At 37.4% G+C, this 19,773-nt stretch overlaps 1 protein-coding gene across 3 annotated transcripts in view; it reads left to right on the forward strand.

Annotated features, from left to right (window-relative positions):
• The window catches only part of LOC124595654 (nucleolar MIF4G domain-containing protein 1-like), a 122,477-nt gene that overhangs the window by 87,598 nt on the left and 15,106 nt on the right, over positions 1–19,773 (forward strand). For all 3 annotated transcript variants that reach the window (XM_047134495.1, XM_047134496.1, XM_047134497.1), the window contains exon 8: positions 2,216–2,409. In XM_047134495.1, coding sequence (XP_046990451.1) covers positions 2,216–2,409 — 194 coding nt within the window. The remainder of the gene's footprint in view (positions 1–2,215; positions 2,410–19,773) is intronic.

Consider the following 19,773-nt stretch of genomic DNA (forward strand, 5'->3'; position numbering starts at 1 on the left):
CCCAACAATGAAACTACTATGGTGTGTTTGTTGCACATTAAGGTAATAGAATATCATAAGATTAAATTTTAATGTGGGAAATTATGACCATAAAAAAATTATTACCTTTCTTTATTGAACAGCCCTCGTATTTTTATTGAAATTAGGAGTGTCCAACCTTTTAGCTTAGCTGGGCCACATTGGAAGAAGACAACTTTTTTGGGCTACACATAATATACTTAACACTAACAATAACAAATGTGTCAATGAGAGAATAGTATCATGTGGCAAGAGTTTCAAATTGAAAATACTCAATTTTACCATAACTTTACATAAATGCAATTTTCTGGAATTTTTTTATTGATTGTGTGATAGAGGTTCACTTCTTGGGCCACGTTTGTACTTGCTTTGGGCCACATGCAACCCACAGGCTGTAGGCTGGACATCCTTGATTTGTTGTTGTTGTTGTGATATCAGTCCAAAGACTGATTTGATGCAGCTCTCCATGCTACTCTATCCTGTGCAAGCTTCTTCATCTCCAAATAGCTACTGCAACCTGCATCCTTCTGAATCTGCTTACTATATTCATCTATTGGTCTTCCACTATGATTTTTACCCCCTACCCTTCCCTCTGATACTAAATTGGTGATCCCTTGATGTCTCAGAATGTGTCCTATCAACTGATACTTCCTTCTACTCAGGTTGTGCCACAAATTTATTTTCTCCCCTGCTCTATTCAGTGTCTCCTTATTAATTATGTGATCTACCCATCTAATCTTAGCATTCTTCTGTACCACCATGCTTCAGAAGCTTCTATTCTCTTCTTGTCTGAACTGGTTGCCCATGTTTCACTTCCGTACATGGCTACACTCCAGACAAATACCTTCAGAAAGGCTTCCTAACACTTAAGTTTATATTCAGTATTAGCAAATTTCTTTTCTTCAGGAATGCTTTTCTTGCCAGTGCCATTTTGTTTTATATCCTCTCTACTTTGGCCACCATCATTTATTTCACCACCCAAACAGCAAAACTCATCTACTACTACTTAAGTGTTTCATTTCCTAATCTAATTCCCTCAGCATCACCTGATTTAATGCAACTGCATTCTATACTCCTTGTTTTGTTCTTGTTAATATTCATTGTATATCCTCCTTTCAAGACTCAGTCCATTCCATTCAACAGTTCTTCCAAGTTCTTTGCTATCTTTGACAGAATTACAATGTCATCAGCAAAACTCACAGTTTTTATTTCTTCTCCCTGAACTTTAATTCCTACTTCAAATTTTTCTTTTGTTTCCTTTACTGCCTGCTCAATGTATAGATTGAATAAGATTAGGGATATGCTACAACCCTTCTCAACAACTGCTTCCCTTACAAGCCCCTTGACTCTTATAACTGCTGTCTGGTTTCTGTACAAGTTGTACATAGCCATTTGTTCCCTGTATTTTATCCCTGCTACCTTCAGAATTTCAGAGAGAGTGTTGCAGTCAACATTGTCCAAAACTTTCTCTAAATTTACAAATGCCATACATGTAGGTTCACCTTTTCATAACCTATCTACCAAGAAAAGTCAATATTGCCTCATGTGTTCCTACATGTTTCTAGTACCCAAACTAATCCTCCCTGAGGTCAGATTCTCGCAGTTTTTCCATTCTTCTGTAGAGAATTCGTGTTAGTATTATGAAACGATGACTTATTAAGGTGATAATTCGGTAATTTTAGCTTGTGATTTAGATGATGCATTAACCCTGACTGATACATGCAGTTTACAGACATTATTTTTTGTAATTATCTAGCAAAATTTTAAATGAAAATTATGCCAGCATTTAATACAGAACGTACTAGTGTGTTAATTTCTCGTGCCTGTTTCAATAAGATGACTTGTGTAACTTGAAAATGTTTTCTCAAAATCTGAGAGCTGAAGACAAAACATGAAAAGTATGTGAAATCAGAAGTCAGCTCACAATGGTAACAATAATTCCTATTTTAATATAGTCTGAGTGTGGATTACAATGTATGTAAAAGTCGGTTATCTATAAATTATGTGCTGTAAATTACTTTCACATTTATAGTAATATTTGCTACCTACTTAGGACTATATCTGATATATGAATGAAATTCTCATTACGAATTGGATGCAAAATCAACACATCGGGAAATGTATATATCATTGCTATGTTTTGGGAGACTATTATGGTTTTATTGGCTTTCCTTAAAATGCAAATTCTTTATTGCAGCTGACCAACAAGGTCGCTGGTGGGTAGTTGGCTCAGCATGGACAGGAGTACTGCCTTTACAAGAAGGTGGTAAAACCTCTACTATCAGTAAAAAGGATACAGCCTACAGCAGCCAGTTGCTAGAGCTAGCCAGAAAGCAACGGATGAATACCGATGTAAGAAGAGATATTTTCTGCATTGTGATGACAGCTGAAGTGAGTATCCACAAAGAAGTATGTAGCTTGACACTGGTACAGGATCTTCAGCCTGAATTTTTCAAACATTCATGTAGTGAATAATATAAATTTGTTCTGCTAATAGAGGGTGTAAAATTACAACCCAGGTTGCTGACTCATCTGGAAAATCGGGAATTCTCAGGGGAATCAAATTTATTGGTAAAGTCAAGGAAATCAACGGAATTCTGAAAGACTTAGTGAATTTTGAGATAGTCTGTAGTCTAGTGGGAGGGGGGGGGGGGCAGGGGGGGGGGTTGAGGGGTTGATGGACTGTGGTAATAATGAAATTTAGAGGGGCAGGAAGAGATTATAACTTGCAGAGTTGTAAAAAAGCTATTGTCCGTTTTCACTATTTTGTTGTCTAGCTGATGATTTAGCTGCAGACATTAATGTCAGTATAACCTATGTTATATCTTTCTCTGCTCTGTTTCTGTTATGTAATTAGTTTTGTAAGACTGAATAAGTCCTAGTGCAGAATCAAGAACAACCACTATATTAATTAGACGAACATACCTGGCATAGTTTTGTTTGCCACATTTGCTACATGTTTACAAGTGCTTATTCCATTATTTCAGCTCTAGAATGTATTTAATTTTGAAAATTGTTTATGATAGTTCATGTACATTTATTTTGAAGGAAGAAGAAGAAAAACAGAAAAAAGTCTTCTGACAACATGTATGTTAGTTTTCTTTACTGCAGAATGGGCAGTCATTACCCAGTAAATTTATTGTCAGCTGTTTTACCTTTGCCTTGTTTATCCTTGGATTCCTGCTGCCTATTTTTCAGCACTAAATTGACAATTCCTCGATGTCTCAGGATGTCTACACTCATCTCCTTTTAATCAAGTTGTTTCATAACTTTTTTTCCTCCCCAATTTCATTCAGTACCTCTTCATCTGTTATTCAGTGTATGCATTTAATCTTCAGCATTCTTCTGTAGCATCACATTTCAAAAGCTTGTATATGTGGCATTTTAAATATTTCTGTTTGAGTGCATTGCTGCAGCGTATGTGAACATAGCGCGACTGTGATGCTGGTTAACATTCTGTGGCGAATTATTGATTTTAAACTAAAAATCTGTTGTGTGCAGAATCTTCCCTCACAGAAACCTCCCTGATATTCTCCCAATTGTGTGTCTAAAGTTTCTACAACTCTGACCACAGGAATTTTTGATATTATTTTGTATGCCACTGGCAGAAGTGATACTCCTCTGTAATTGTTGACATTTCAGTTTTCTCCCTTTTTATGTACCACGTGCATTAATGCTATTTTCCACTCTTTTGGTATATTCTCAGTTTTCTAGATGTTCTGAAAAAGCAGTTGTAGATCTTTTATAGTCTTTGGTTCTGGCCATTTCAATAATTCTGCTGTAATGGAGTCTTCACCACTTGCTGTGTTGTTTTTGAATGAGATAATGGCTTTATCACCCCCCCCCCAACCCCCCCCCCCCCCCCACCCCCCCATGAACCATGGACCTTGCTGTTGGTGGGGAGGCTTGCGTGCCTCAACTATACAGATAGCCGTACCGTAGGTGCAACCACAACGAAGTATCTGTTGAGAGGCCAGAAAAACGTGTGGTTCCTGAAGAGGGGCAGCAGCCTTTTCAGTAGTTGCAGGGGCAACAGTCTGGATGATTGACTGATCTGGCCCTGTAACACTAACCAAAACGGCCTTGCTGTTTTGGTACTGCGAACAGCTGAAAGCAAGGGGAAACTACAGCCGTAATTTTTCCCGAGGGTATGCAGCTTTACTGTATGAGTAAATGATGATGGCGTCCTCTTGGGTAAAATATTCCGGAGGTAAAATAGTCCCCCATTCGGATCTCCGGGCGGGGACTACTCAAGAGGACGTCGTTATCAAGAGAAAGAAAACTGGCGTTCCACGGATCGGAGCGTGGAATGTCAGATCCCTTAATCGGGCAGGTAGGTTAGAAAATTTAAAAAGGGAAATGGATAGGTTAAAGTTAGATATAGTGGGAATTAGTGAAGTTCGGTGGCAGGAGGAACAAGACTTTTGGTCAGGCGAATACAGGATCATAAATACAAAATCAAATAGGGGTAATGCAGGAGCAGCTTTAATAATGAATACGAAAATAGGAGTGCGGGTAAGCTACTACAAACAGCATAGTGAACGCATTGTTGTGGCCAAGATAGACACGAAGCCCATGCCTACTACAGTAGTACAAGTTTATATGCCAACTAGCTCTGCAGATGATGAAGAAATTGAGGAAATGTATGATGAGATAAAAGAAATTATTCAGGTAGTGAAGGGAGACGAAAATTTAATAGTCATGGGTGACTGGAATTCGACAGTAGGAAAAGGAAGAGAAGGAAACGTAGTAGGTGAATATGGATTGGGGCTAAGAAACGAAAGAGGAGTCCGCCTGGTAGAATTTTGCACAGAGCATAACTTAATCATAGCTAACACTTGGTTCAAGAATCATGAAAGAAGGTTGTATACATGGAAGAACCCTGGAGATTCTAAAAGGTTTCAGATAGATTATATAATGGTAAGACAGAGATTTAGGAACCAGATTTTAAATTGTAAGACATTTCCAGGGGCAGATGTGGACTCTTGACCACAATCTATTGGTTATGAACTGTAGATTAAAACTGAAGAAACTGCAAAAAATTTAAGGAGATGGGACCTGGATAAACAGAGAGAACCAGAGGTTGTGGAGAGTTTCAGGGAGAGCATTAGGGAACAATTGACAAGAATGGGGGAAAGAAATACAGTAGAAGAAGAATGGGTAGCTTTGAGGAATGAAATAGTGAAGGCAGCAGAGGATCAAGTAGGTAAAAAGACAAGGGCTAGTAGAAATCCTTGGGTAACAGAAGAGATACTGAATTTACTTGATGAAAGGAGAAAATACAAAAATGCAGCAAGTGGAGCAGGCAAAAAGGAATACAAACGTCTCAAAAATGAGATTGACAGGAAGTGCAAAATGGCTAAGCAGGGATGGCTAGTGGACAAATATAAGGATGTAGAGGCTTATCTCAAGAGGAGTAAGATAGATACTGCCTACAGGAAAATTAAAGAGACCTTTGGAGAAAAGAGAACCACTTGCATGAATATCAAGAGCTCAGATGGAAACCCAGTTCTAAGCAAAGAAGGGAAAGCAGAAAGGTGGAAGGAGTATATAGAGGGTCTATACAGGGGCGATGTTCTTGAAGACAATATTATGGAAAGGGAAGAGGAGGTAGATGAAGATGAAATGGGAGATATGATGCTGCATGAAGAGTTTGACAGAGCACTGAAAGACCTAAGTCGAAACAAGGCCCCGGGAGTAGACAACATTCCATTAGAACTACTGACAGCCTTGGGGGAGCCAGGCCTAACAAAACTCTACCATCTGGTGAGTAAGATGTATGAGACAGGCAAAATTCCCTCAGACTTCAAGAAGAATGTAGTAATTCCAATCCCAAAGAAAGCAGGTGTTGACAGATGTGAAAATTACCAAACTGTCAGTTTAATAAGTCACAGCTGCAAAATACTAACACGAATTCTTTACAGACGAATGGAAAAACTGGTAGAAGCTGGCCTCGGGGAAGATCAGTTTGGATTCCGTAGAAATGTTGGAACACGTGAGGCAATACTGACCCTACGACTTATCTTAGAAGCTAGATTAAAGAAAGGCAAACCTACATTTCTAGCATTTGTAGACTTAGAGAAAGCATTTGATAATGTTGACTGGAATACTCTCTTTCAAATTCTGAAGGCGGCAGGGGTAAAATACAGGGAGTGAAAGGCTATTTACAATTTGTACAGAAACCAGATGGCAGTTATAAGAGTTTAGGGGTGTGAAAGTTAAGCAGTGGTTGGGAAGGGAGTGAGACAGGGTTGTAGCCTCTCCCCGATGATATTCAATCTGTATATTGAGCAAGCAGTAAAGGAAACAAAAGAAAAGTTCGGAGTAGGTATTAAAATCCATGGAGAAGAAATAAAAACTTTGAGGTTTGCCGATGACATTGTAATTCTGTCAGAGACAGCAAAGGACTTGGAAGAGCAGTTGAACGGAATGGACAGTATCTTGAAAGGAGGGTATAAGATGAACATCAACAAAAGCAAAACAAGGATAATGGAATGTAGTCGAATTAAGTCGGGTGATGCTGAGGGAATTAAATTAGGAAATGAGACACTTAAAGTAGTAAAGGAGTTTTGCTGTTTGGGAAGCAAAATAACTGATGATGGTCGAAGTAGAGAGGATATAAAATGTAGACTGGCAATGGCAAGGAAAGTGTTTCTGAAGAAGAGAAATTTGTTAACATCGAGTATTGATTTAAGTGTCAGGAAGTCGTTTCTGAAAGTATTTGTATGGAGTGTAGCCATGCATGGAAGTGAAGCATGGACGATAAATAGTTTAGACAAGAAGAGAATAGAAACTTTCAAAATGTGGTGCTACAGAAGAATGCTGAAGATTAGTTGGGTAGATCACATAACTAATCTGGAGGTATTGAACAGAATTGGGGAGAAGAGGAGTTTGTGGCACAACTTGACTAGAAGAAGGGATCGGTTGGTAGGACATGTTCTGAGGCATCGAGGGATCACCAATTTGGTACTGGAGGGCAGCGTGGAGGGTAAAAATCGTAGAGGGAGACCAAGAGATGAATACACTAAGCAGATTCAGAAGGATGTAGGCTGCAGTAGGTACTGGGAGATGAAGAAACTCGCACAGGATAGAGTAGCATGGAGAGCTGCATCAAACCAGTCTCAGGACTGAAGACCACAACAACAACAACAATGGCTTTACGAATTTCTTGCTCTGTTGGTGGGAAATGTTCCAACAGATTTTGTGGTATTGCTGGAAATTTAAATTTAACTGTTGGAGGTGGGCAGTTTAAGAGCCTGTCAAAATATTTTGCTAGTATTTCACTATTTTCTTTGTTATTTAATCCGATTTTGCCATTTTCATCTTTGGAACAAATACTTGTGCCTGATACCCTTTAACCATGTGTTTAAAAGTTTGGCAATAAGTCTGGTATTAATCTTGGTAAAATTGTCTTGTATTTCCATAAGTTCAGTTTTTTCAAAAGTTGTTTTGATTTTCAGTTTTTTTAAGTTCCTTTTTTTTGTTGTTGTCTGAATTCTTTTCTTTTTTTTCTTTTTTTGAATGTCTTCCTTTTTTACCTCTTTGTTCTAGTGCTTCTTCACACTTTTGGTTCCATCATGTCTTCTTTTAATTCTTGGCCAGTCCTAAAGTTTCCTATAATGCTTTAGTAATTTGTACCTGGAGTTCATACTCATCACCTTGTTTTGTTGTCTCAGTCTCTTCTCAATTTTTTTCTGTATTCTTGATTGTAATGTTAACTTTAGTGGAGATTTATCTGATTACTTTCTTGATTGTATTTTGTTGTTGTTGTTGTTGTTTTAGATGGGAGAAATCATACTATAATCTTAAAGAGACTATCATCTGAATCAAATGCCCCATTTCTGATTACTTTAACATTCATAATTTCCATGTTATTCTGTTTAGTTACAGCTATGTGATCCATCTGAAATTCTCCTAGGTTTGGATCTGGAAATATCCAAGTTTTGGCTTTTCTTGGTAAATTGTGAAATTGTGTGGACATCAATTTTAAATGGAATATTTTACACATGTTGATCAGTCTTTCGCCATTTCTGTTTGTTCTTAAGTGTGCTGAATGTTTGCGTACATTTTCTCCTTTTCCTTCCTAGCATGTGCATTGAAGTCGCCGAGGAGTGTTTTAACATTGTTTTTTGGTATGTTGAAGAATTCATGTTCTAAAAAATCTCTCAAAACTGATTTACTTTCTGTAGATTTCTTCTGTTATTGTTATTTATAAGTGCATGGCTATCCTTGTTTCACTTTAATTGATATTCATTTAATAATCTCTTTTTCAAAACAGTATCCACTCTGTTCAACTAATCTTCCAAGCCCGTAGTCATCTCCGATTGAATGACAATGTCATCAGTAATCTGCAAAGTTTTTATATCCTCTCTCTGAACTTTAAGTCCCTTATGAAATTTCTCCTTTGTTTCTTTCACAGTTTGCTTAAAATATAGCTAGAATAACATCATGGGTATGCTACAACGTGTCCTCACACCATTCTCAATTATGGCTTCCCCATTATATCCTTCAACTCTTATGATTAAAGTGTGCTTTCTATACAAGTCGTAAATAACCTTTCAATCCCTGTATTTTATTCCTGGCACCTTTAAAATTTCAAAGAGTGTAGTCCAGCCCACATTGCCAATAGCTTTCTCTAAATCTACAAATATTATAAACATACATTCGCCTTTTTTCAACCTATCTTGTAAAATAAGTTGTAGGACCCCCAAGGTCAACCTCTATCAGTTTTTCCATTCTTATATAAATAATTCATGTCAGTATTTCACAACCACGATTTGTTAAACTGATGGTTCAATAGTATTCACACTTGTCAGCATCTGCATTTTTGGAATTGCAATTATTACATTCTTCCAGAAGTGCGGAGTTTTTTTACCTTTCTCATATATCTTTTACACCATGTGGAATAATTTTATCATGGTTCTCTCTCCCAAGGATATTAATAATTCTGAGAGAACGTCATATTCTTCACAGGCCTTGGTTCCACTTAAGACTTTCAGTGCTGTGTCAAATTGTTCTCGCAGTACTGTATCACCCCTGCCCCCCTGCACCCCATATCTCGTCTTTACCGACTTCATCTCTCTTTATATAAAAATGTTCTCAAGTATGTTCCCCTTATATAGACCCTCTATATTTTCCTATTTTCCTTCCATCTCCCGGCCTTCCCTTTTTTGCTTAGCATTGACTTGCCACCTGAACTCTTGATCTTCATACGTTGCTTCTCTTTTCTCAAAACGTTCTCTTTAATCACCCTACAGGTGGCATCTGTCTTTTCCGTAGTTATTCATGGTTCTACACCCCTGCATGTCCTTTAGCCATTCCTACTTAGCTATTTTCCACTTTCTGTCTGTCTCGTTTTTAGACCTTTGTATTCCCAATTGCCTGCTTCATTTGCTGCATTTTTATATTTTCTCCTTTTGTCAGTAAATACAACATCCCCTGAATTATGTAAGAATTCTTACTAGACAATGTCTTTTTACCTATGTCATCCACTGATGCATTCACTACTTCATCTCTCAAGTCTCTTCATTCATTTTCTGTTTTGTTCTTTTGTCCTGCTTCTGTCCAATGATACCTAATGCTCCCTCTAAAACTCTCATCTTCCTCTGGTTTCTTCAATTTATCCAGGTCCTTTCACCTTAATATCCCACATTTCCGCAATTTCTTCAGATTTAATCTGTAGTTGATAATGAATTATGCCCAAAACAGTATGAGTCAGGCTTGTTATGGGAAAATTTGAAAATTAACTCTGATTCTTGTTAAGTTTTCATACTTTTATTGCTGACAAAATACAGTACAACAGTTATAACATAATTATAATTAATTTAAATATCTACAGTCATCATTTACAATCAGTATGACAATATACACTGATGAGCCAAAACCTTATGACCATTGCGCACCAAGACGTTGGGTGCCGCATGGTCACTTTTTGGGCTCGTGACGTGGTAACAGAAGTATTAAAATGGGGCAGACACAGACAGGGGATCACTCTAGTGAATATATGGGCTGCAAATGGGAAAATCCTTTGAGATAAGTGACTTTGACAAAGAGCAAATTATTATTACGCAGAGCCTGTGAATGAGAATCTCGAAAACAGTGAAGCTGGTCAAATGTTCACTTGCTACTGTTGTGAACACCTATGGAAAGGTGTCAAATGACAGTGAAACTATCACTAGGTGCTAAATGGTTGAACGTCCATGACTCTTCACAAAATGTGTGGTTAGGAAGCTTGTTTGCTTTGTAAAGTAAGGTAGATAGTGATCTGTGGCAACACTGGTGCAAGAACTAATGTTTCAGAACACACCATTCATTGTACATTACTGAACGAGGAGCTCTGCAGCAGTCCACCCCTACGTATTCACGTGTTGACCCAATGACATCATCAGTTATGATTGCGGTTGGTACAGGGCCATTGAGATTCGATCATCAACCTATCGAAACATGTCAGCTCTCCAGATGGATCATACTTCTTGCTACACCAGTTGAACGGTGGTCTCCACAAATGCTGCCAACGAGGTGAACGGCTGCTCGAAATGTGCTGCGTACTGCAATCTTACCCTCCCTCGTATCATCTATTGATTGTCACTCATTTCCTAATTAATTTCTTTTAATAAGCTTTGAGAGGAGTCAGATTTACAAATAAACTTTTTTACTTATCTTCTTTTCTCGTGGTTGGCTCTAGTTTTTCTTGTCTAGGGGTTGATTCGTGAGGCTGAAATTTTTGACATTATAGGTTCTGAATGACATGATAATGTTTAAGTAAGCCTGCTCTGTAATTTCTGTTTCCGTAATTTATATTATATCACATTTTTCTATATCACACAATCTTTACAATTTCCACTTTATTTTCAAAAATTACTTTGTTATTGCCAAACATAAAACCACATCCAATCACATTAGCGGCATGCCCACTGCTGCTTCATTCTGGGTACTAACAGTATTCCAAAGAGTTTACAGACTTCCTTGACAAAAGAGTATCCACCAATTTGTGTCATTATTCTATAAATGAATCCAGAAATAAATTTAATAATTAGTGTCAGATTGTGCAATAAAGTGTGCCAGATATTTTGTAATTTCAAGTCTCAAAAAAAAAAAAAAAAAAAATTATATATATATATATATATATATATATATATGCAACAATTTGTTGCGAAAGCTTGAATTTTGTGTGTATGTTTGTGTTTGTTTGTGTGTCTATCGACCTGCCAGCGTTTTTGTTCGGTAAGTCACCTCATCTTTGTTTTTTATATATATATATATATATATATATATATATATATATATATATATATATAAAAAACAGCTATATAGTACATATCGATTGGGGCAAAGAAAACGAGATAATTTCTCTTTGTACATTTTAGCCTGAAATATACCACATCATGTACAAAATCATATGAAATTCTTTTAGTTAAACAGCTGAAATAATATTAACCTATACAAGATATGAAAATATTTTCTGCATCGATTACTTCTGCTGAATAAAAGTAATGTTAGAGGAGGGTGTCGCTTTACAGTACCACGGATGCAGGCTGATGGGAGCAGTATTATGCTGTGGGAGACATTCCAGTCAACATTGTCAAAAGTTTTCTCTAAGTCTACAAATGCTATACATGTAACCTAGCTTCTAAGATAAGTCGCAGGTATTGCCTCGTGTGGTCGTACATTTCTACGGAATCCAAACCGATCTTCCCTGAGGTCGGCATGTACCAGTTTTTCCATTCTTCTGTAAAGAATTCCTTTTATTATTTTGCAGCTGTGACTTATTAAACTGATATTTTGGTAATTTTCTGACCTGTAAGCACCTGGTTTCTTTGGAATTGGAATTACTGTATTCTTCTTGAAATCTGAGGTTTTTTTGCATGTCCTCTTCCATTTCTATAATATTGCCCTCAAATACATAACCCTTGTGTAGACCCTCTATATATTCCTTCCACCTATCGGCTTTCCCTTCTTTGCTTAGGGCTGGTTTTCCGTCGGAGTGAGGTGGTTCTCTTTTCTCCAAAGGTCTCATTAATTTTTCTGTAGGTGGCATCTATCTTACCCCTTGTGATATATGCTTCTACATTATTACAGTTGTCCTGTAGCCCGCTTGTCCGTTTTGCACTTCCTGTCGATATCATTTTTTAGACGTTTATATTCAATTCGTGTATTGCATTCATGTATTGCATTTTTATATTTTCTCCTTTCCTCAATTAAAATCAATATCTATTGTGTTATCCTAGGATTTCTGCTAGCCCTCATCTTTTTACCTACTTAATCCTCTGCTGCCTTCACTATTTCATCTCTCAAAGCTACCCATTCCCCTTCTGCTGTTTCTTTACTCTGTTCTTATCAGTCATTCCCTAATGCTCTGTCTGAAACTGTCTACAAGCTCTAGTTCTTTCAGTTTATCCAGGTCCCATCTCCTTACATTCCTACCTTTTTGCAGTTTCTTCAGTTTTAATGTACAGTTCGTAACCAGTAAATTGTGGTCAGAGTCCACATCTGCCCCTGGAAATGTCTTGCAATTTAAAACCTGGCTGCTAAATCTATGTCTTACCATTATATAATCAATCTGAAAGCTTCCGGGGTCTCCAGGTCTCTTCCACATATACAACCTTCTCCCATGGTTCTTAAACCAAGTGTTAGCGATGATTAAATTATGCTGTGTGCAGAATTCTACCAGCTGGCTTCCTCTTTCAGTCCTTACCCCCAGTCCATTTCACCTGCTACTTTTCCTTCTCTTCGTTTTCCTACTATCAAATTCCAGTCCCCCATGACTAATAAATTTTCCTCTCACTTTTAGAAGTAACAGTTCATTCAAAAGTATGTGAACATTTTTTGTGCTTCTGAATTTCGAGATTTTCGTTTCAGTTCAAGATGTAAATGATAACTGTTTACAGTTTACCACAGTATTGTAGAGAAAGTTGAGACAAACAGTTTGATATGGGACACTTGTGGTCTGTCAAGTCAGGAAACTTATTTCAAACTGGCCTACAGAGACTACACTAAACTGGGACAACTTTGCCACTTTTTTCCTTCAGCATGGTTTGTTACCTAATAATGCAGCATATGTTTTTGAAAGCATCCTAAAACATGAGTCTTGATCTCTGGTCTCATAATCAGTGGACAGATGACAACTTACTTATGTATTTATATTTTAAAAAACTGAAAAACATATTTGGTAAAGTTATCTGGGAAATCGGGCAACTTAGCCAACTGTGTTAAAATCAGCGGAAATCATTAAAAAAATTACTAAAAAAGAAGCTTAATGCATTGAAACCAATTTACCCATTGGTATTAAGCACTTTAATGCAAAGATAGATACAAAGGAAGTTACACAGGAAGGCACACATAAAATTCAAATCTTCGAATTAAAAGAAAAGTTTAAGATTTTCATCAGAAAGGAAAAATTTGCCTCGGTTTTGATAGTAAAGATTATTAATTATGTACACCACATCTTTTAAATTCTGGGATGCTGCTTCTGGTACATCTGGGAAGTAAAAAGTTTTCCCCCTGTCTGTTGTACAGAGATATGACTCCTTGAAGTCCCCATCTCCATAGAACTGAATAAGTTTACCAACAAAATGCTTGACACTTTTTTGTCAGGAATTTTACTACAACAAACATTCCAAGCTTCAGTTTCCTGCACCATTATTGCATTAATTTCACTTTATTCATGAATGGCTGAATTACGATCCTCTTCACAGCAAAAACAAGATCCACAGGATCAACTAATTCCTGAATACCTAGGTCGTCTGTACATTCTGCATCTTATTCAGGTTCAGAGTCAGATGTGTCATGTAAAGAAAAAGCAGTCAGATTCATCACTCCTGTCATGGCTAATCCTCTGAATGTTCTTCCTCCAGTTTCCTCAATTTGTTTCGTTACAGAGATACTCAGAAGAGATTGGTGGTTCACCAAGTGTGATTCATCAACAGCTTCTCCTGGTGCCACATCAATTCTTCTTCTTCTCCTCTTCAGAGGACACTGATTATTATTTCCGCAACAGGCTTGAAGATAATTCATGAGTGAATCACTAATTCTTGTAGGTGTGTCATTACTGTCAGCTCTCTCTGCATCTGGGATTCTAGAATAAACTTCTTCAGGATTTAGTGGCACAGTACCACATTCCGTGAACCCTGATATGATGTTCAAGTCTTGGAACTATATGAGTTTATCGTCTTTTAATCTGTCAGTAGGGCTCTCCATTTCCTTTTAAAGGGAGCAGATACTGAAACATCCAGAGGTTGACAAGGATGAGTGGATGCTGGGGGTAAGAACACAAAGTGAATGTCTTGATTTCTGCATGCCTTGATAACTCTCATGTTGGCATGGCTACTAAGATTATCTCATATTAAACATTTGGGCCCAGGCAGGTTTTTTGTCCATGGCACAAAGCGAATGGCTTGAGTTCTTCATGCCTTGATAACTCTCGCATTCACATGGCTACTGAGATTATTTCGTATTAAACATAGGTTTTTGCCAACGGCTCAGCAACATGGAAAAACCAATTTTAAAAATGCAGAGCATCAAACCATCCAATTGCTATATTGCCATATTTTGTTCCTTTCGGTTCTCCTAAAATCCATAACTGCGTTGATTGATAAACCACAAAAGGAGGAAGCAGTTCTCCTAATGCTGAAATTGAACATTAAAGAAACACTTGCTTTGGTAAAATTTATAACTTTCTGGATACTTGCATCCCCTACGAAATGTCATTGTTTAGTATGTGGAATGGAGGAATTCCTTCTAATGAGTGTTTCAACTGACTAAAGTATGCTTTAAGCTGATCTGTCCCAAAGCTAGCTCTAACAAGGGAAATATTTTGGCACTTACATGAAGAAAGTCTTTCTTTATGCTGTCTCACAAAAAAAACCGTACCAGTGATCACCAGGTAAGTTATTTTGGAATTGTAAAATCTGTTTCCCTGTTGAATCCAAGAAATTTTTCACGATAAGTCTTAGATTGAGGGCATCGAGAGGCATTTTCCAATCCGCACACATGAAGACATTTTCGAGGATCTCCTCTTCTTCTCCACTGCTCAGTGCAGTCTGACACCCTGGTTTCTTTAAATGGAGACTCTCTACTTTTTTTCAATTGTTCTCCAAGGAATATTGAACTCTTTTGCTGCTTTTCCACTGCTCATTTACTTATTAATCATTGCAGAGCTAGCTCTAGTTTAGTGTCGTCATAATTTTGATATGTGTGTGCTGCCAGTTTAGTTCTAATGAGTTTTGTATAAGGGGGTTGTTTGTGTTGTTGCCCTGGATTATGATTAGGCAAAATATTTGTCAGGATTTGTAAGTGGTGGGTCCTTGAGGTACGGCAATACGCGAGCATGAGAAGTAAGTTTAAACAGTTTTAGTAACAAAAGGCTGATTATGAAACACGCACGCTACGCGCACACATCATCACTGTGTCTGACATGCTAACAGCGGCTAATTACCATCTTATCAAAAGGCTCCATGGTGGGCTAAGGAAATAGACATATTCATGCCCGAGGCCACACTAGTTAATGCGGTGTGCTGCGGACGGCGGCCAGTCACTTACTTCCTGTGTGGCACTGCGGCCTGATGCTCGTGTACTGACCAAGCATATTGTCAGAATTCCAGATAGGTCGGCTGGTGAGCGCATGTTACGTACTGTACACCTGTGTGCAATCCGTAGACCCTTACACTTGGCATTTTAACAACCTGTATGGAGACCCAAAAACACTTGATTAAAAAAGAAGAAAAGCTTGAAATAAGTAAGAAAAAGGCAAAATTCTAGGTTGGCAAAGTTGTCCCACTTTTACTGAGCTTCCTGGTGCAACGTTGCCATGTTATGTTATACTAAACACACCACAAAATTTTATTTCTAAAAGGGGTTCTGAAATGTAATTACATAGTGCATTGAACAAAAGTAATAGTTTTCACTCTCGTTAGAATGAGTGGGCAGGGCGAGACACTTTTGTAGACTACCAGAAAACGTGTGCTCCACAAGCCGAAAGACAAAGCACTGACAAAGACCAGGAAACAATGAATAAATGGATCTCTCATTCATTCATTGGTGCCTTGTGGAGTGAAAGCATTTGTGCATCTATTCGATGATCCAGGGACTTGTAGGATGGGAAAGATATTCTTTTTCAAAAAATGGCAAAGTCGCCCTGCTTAACAAAGTTATCCCCGTTTATGGCACACAATCTACAGCACATATGCATTGCATGAGATGTCCAGTATTAAATTTCCTACAAAAAAGGTCCTATTCATTTTTCCTCTAGGACTAATAGTTTGCCCGAAGACAGTGAGAGAATATTGAAAATCTCACACATACTCTAGGACTAATAGTTTGCCCAAGGAGACCAAGAGAATATTGAAAATCTCAAACGTCACACATTCGTGCAGCTTAGGTAGTTTTTGTAGGCCAAAATTTGAGGTAGTGTCCAACTTGATAAACCGCAAGTGTCCTATATCAAACTGTTCATTTCAGCTTCTTCTACATGCTGTATAATGTGGGAAAGTGTTTTCTGCATTGATGCAGCTTTTGAAAAAATGATATTCCTTCATTGTCTATTCTTTTTGTGACTGAAAGAAGCTGCACACATTGATAAGATATCCCAGTCCTTCTCACACACGGTATATACCGCATTTTTTCAGCTTGGGAAATTTTTCCTTGAGCATGTGACACAGAGCGCTGTTGCAGCAGCCTGCCGCAGAATCTTCATTCCACTTACTAATATTACCAGGGAGACATTTCAGATCAGATGAACTATTGTTCCTTTTTTCCTAGTCAATGTTTCAAGTGCAGATTGCCTATCTCTATGGGAAATGTCTCTTGAAATCTCTGTTTTACCATTATAGTTTAATCAGTCTGAAACCTTCCAGTGTCCTCAGGCCTGAGATGTTTACAGACTTCTTTCAGGGTTCTTAAACAAAGTGTTACCAGTTATTAAATTATTCTGTCTGCAAAAATTCTTCCAGGCAGCTTCCTCTTTCTTTGCTTCTCCCCAGTTCATGTTATCCTGCTACTTTTCCTCTCCTTCCTTTTCCTGCTACCAAATTCCAGTCACTCATCACAATTAAATATTCATATCCTTTAACTGCATGAATAATTTCCTTTGTCTCATCATACATTCTTCCAATCGCTTCATCATCTGCAGAGCTAACTGGCATATAAACTTGTACTTCTGTGGTGAGTGTTGGTTTTGTATCTGTCTTGGATACAAAAGTGCTTTCATTATGCTGTTCGTACTGGCTTACGTGCATCCCTATTTCCTTATTCAGTTTTATGCCTACCGAGATCCTCCACTTAACTTACAGATGCACTCTGATGTAAGGCAGAACAGAATTCACATGCAGATATTTTACTTCCATTTTGTTTCCAGTAATATTTTAAATTAAACTGAAAGCTGCAGACTTTGATCTCACATAAATGCAGATACTGATAAAAAGAAAAATACCACTGTTTGTTGTCAAGCCCTGATTATCTCACAAAGTGTGAGATACTAATAATGTGTGTAAAATAAATAAATAATAAAAAGACTTTAAAAAAAAAAAGAATCAACTTTTGTTCGTTATGAATCAATGACACCATGTAACCCAGTTTCTATTTTTCACTCAGTGTACAATTCAGCATTACTGTCTGGTCAAAGCCAAGAATGAATCACAATTTACTGAAATATACTGCACTAGAAAACAAAGTGCCCATCACTTTCTTACTTCCGGCAGTAAATCATTGAATGGTTGTGGATGGGAATCTTTTGGTGCCGTGAGAATTCCACCTCGTCTCCTTACTTACCACACAGATCTACATAAGACTGAACTTGTTTGCAGTAGCAGACATCTGTGAAAATGTCTCAAATGCAAAGGGCAATGAGAAAAAAAATAAAATAAATAAATAGGAAAGAAGTTCACTATTTATTTGCTGAAACACAATCTTTAGTTTTCTTAATGCTGTGTTTGTTGTTATATTTAATCTCAGAAAGCTTAGTGGAAGTTACATGTTACATTCAGAGTGGTGTAACTTAAAAAAACATGAGACAGTAGAACTCACAGAATAGAGCAAACATTTCTGTAACCTGTATTGTTTCTTTTCTGTAAAGAAACTGCTAAATCTCAAACTCTCTTTGTTACTTCTTACAACTTTTCTTAAATTGAGAATGACTGAAAATGAAGTTCATAAAATGGTGTCTATATGTGCCAAATAAAAATATGGAGCATGTTTTTAAAGTAAGCATCATTTTGAAATTCTGCTGCTGCAGTGCTTTGGTCGGCATTTGGCTCTGCACACCGTGTACCTCACTATGTTGACAACTACAGATGCCATTTGAGCATCATATAGCATGTTTGCGCTTGTTTGTGAGTATTTTAAATGCCTCCCCTGATTGAGAATCCCACTGACTGTGAAATACGTGCTGTGATTCGTTTTCTTAATGCTAAAGGTGTGAAAGCAGCTGAAATTCATTGTGAGATCAGTGAAGTGTATGAGTGATGGCATGGTATGGAAATAGGTGAGAGCTTTTAAAGGTAGCCTTACGATTGTGCATGATGAGGAACTAAGTCGGTGACCATCAGCCATTACCGACGATTTGCAGAAGAAAGTTGATGAAAAAAGGAGAACAGATGCTTCACGATTTCACATTAAGAGTTTCCTCAAGTGTCAAGAAGTGTGCTTTGTGCATTTGTTACAAAACATGTAAATTATCAAAAGATATAATACACTGAATACTGAAAATGCTGACTGAGGTACACAAAAGCAAATGATTAACCGCTTTGACTTTCACACAACAGTACAGCGAGAAGGGTAAAGAGTTTTTAAGTCAATTTGTCACTGTTTTTTGGGACAGGGAGGGGGTGTTGCTCGTGTATTTTTTGTCTCATGGTGACACCATAAATTCTACGACTTTTTGTGAGAACTTTAAAAAACAGTGCTCTGCAATCCAAAACAAAAGACATGACATGCTGAGTAAGTGGATCTTTTGCTTTGTGACAATGCCCGTCCACATGTGGCCATTCGAACCCAAGAGCTGATCGGATCATTTGGCTGGGAACAACTTGATCACTCTCCGTACAGCCTCAATCTGTTGCTCAGTGACTACCATGTGTTCCATCATTTGAAGGAGCATGTGGTGGTCAGCATGATGACAATGATGAAGATAACAAAATGGCCATGTTTGGATTGTCTAGTTAGGTGGCAGATTTCTACAAGGATGGTATTCAAAATCCAATTGTAGTATACGATAAGAGCCTTAATATTGGTGGGAATGATGTTGAAGAGTAGTTTAAAAGTACAGCTATACATGTAAAAGTCTGCTTGTTTTATTTTTATAAAAAAATGGCACTTACTAAAAAAAAAAACACGCCTCGTGGAATGACAGAAATGTGCATGAAATAATAAATTACTTTAACATTGATAATTATGAGAATATTTGAAATAATTTTTCCACTTGAGATTAAAAGTCTGAGCATTTATTGACTCGTGTTCATACCACATGTGAAACATGCCTTAAGTTTTTGCATTTAAATTAGGCTTGGGTTCATGCACCTCATTTACATTTAATGATAGCTGCAGCAGATTGCACCCAATCCATATTCAGAATTATTCTTTCACTGCCTGTTTCTGAACAATTCAGTCTTTAAAAGTTGGTCACCAGTATCTCAAAAAGTAACAATGAGCATGACACATTACTTTTTCAGAATCAGCCTAGAGAGAAAATAAAATTAAGATTTCTCATCTGCATATAAAATAACTCTTATAATTTTGTCAATTACAGTTGTGACATTCACCTTG

The sequence above is a fragment of the Schistocerca americana genome, chromosome 2, assembly GCF_021461395.2.
Source record: "Schistocerca americana isolate TAMUIC-IGC-003095 chromosome 2, iqSchAmer2.1, whole genome shotgun sequence".
NCBI classification, from domain to species: domain Eukaryota; kingdom Metazoa; phylum Arthropoda; class Insecta; order Orthoptera; family Acrididae; genus Schistocerca; species Schistocerca americana.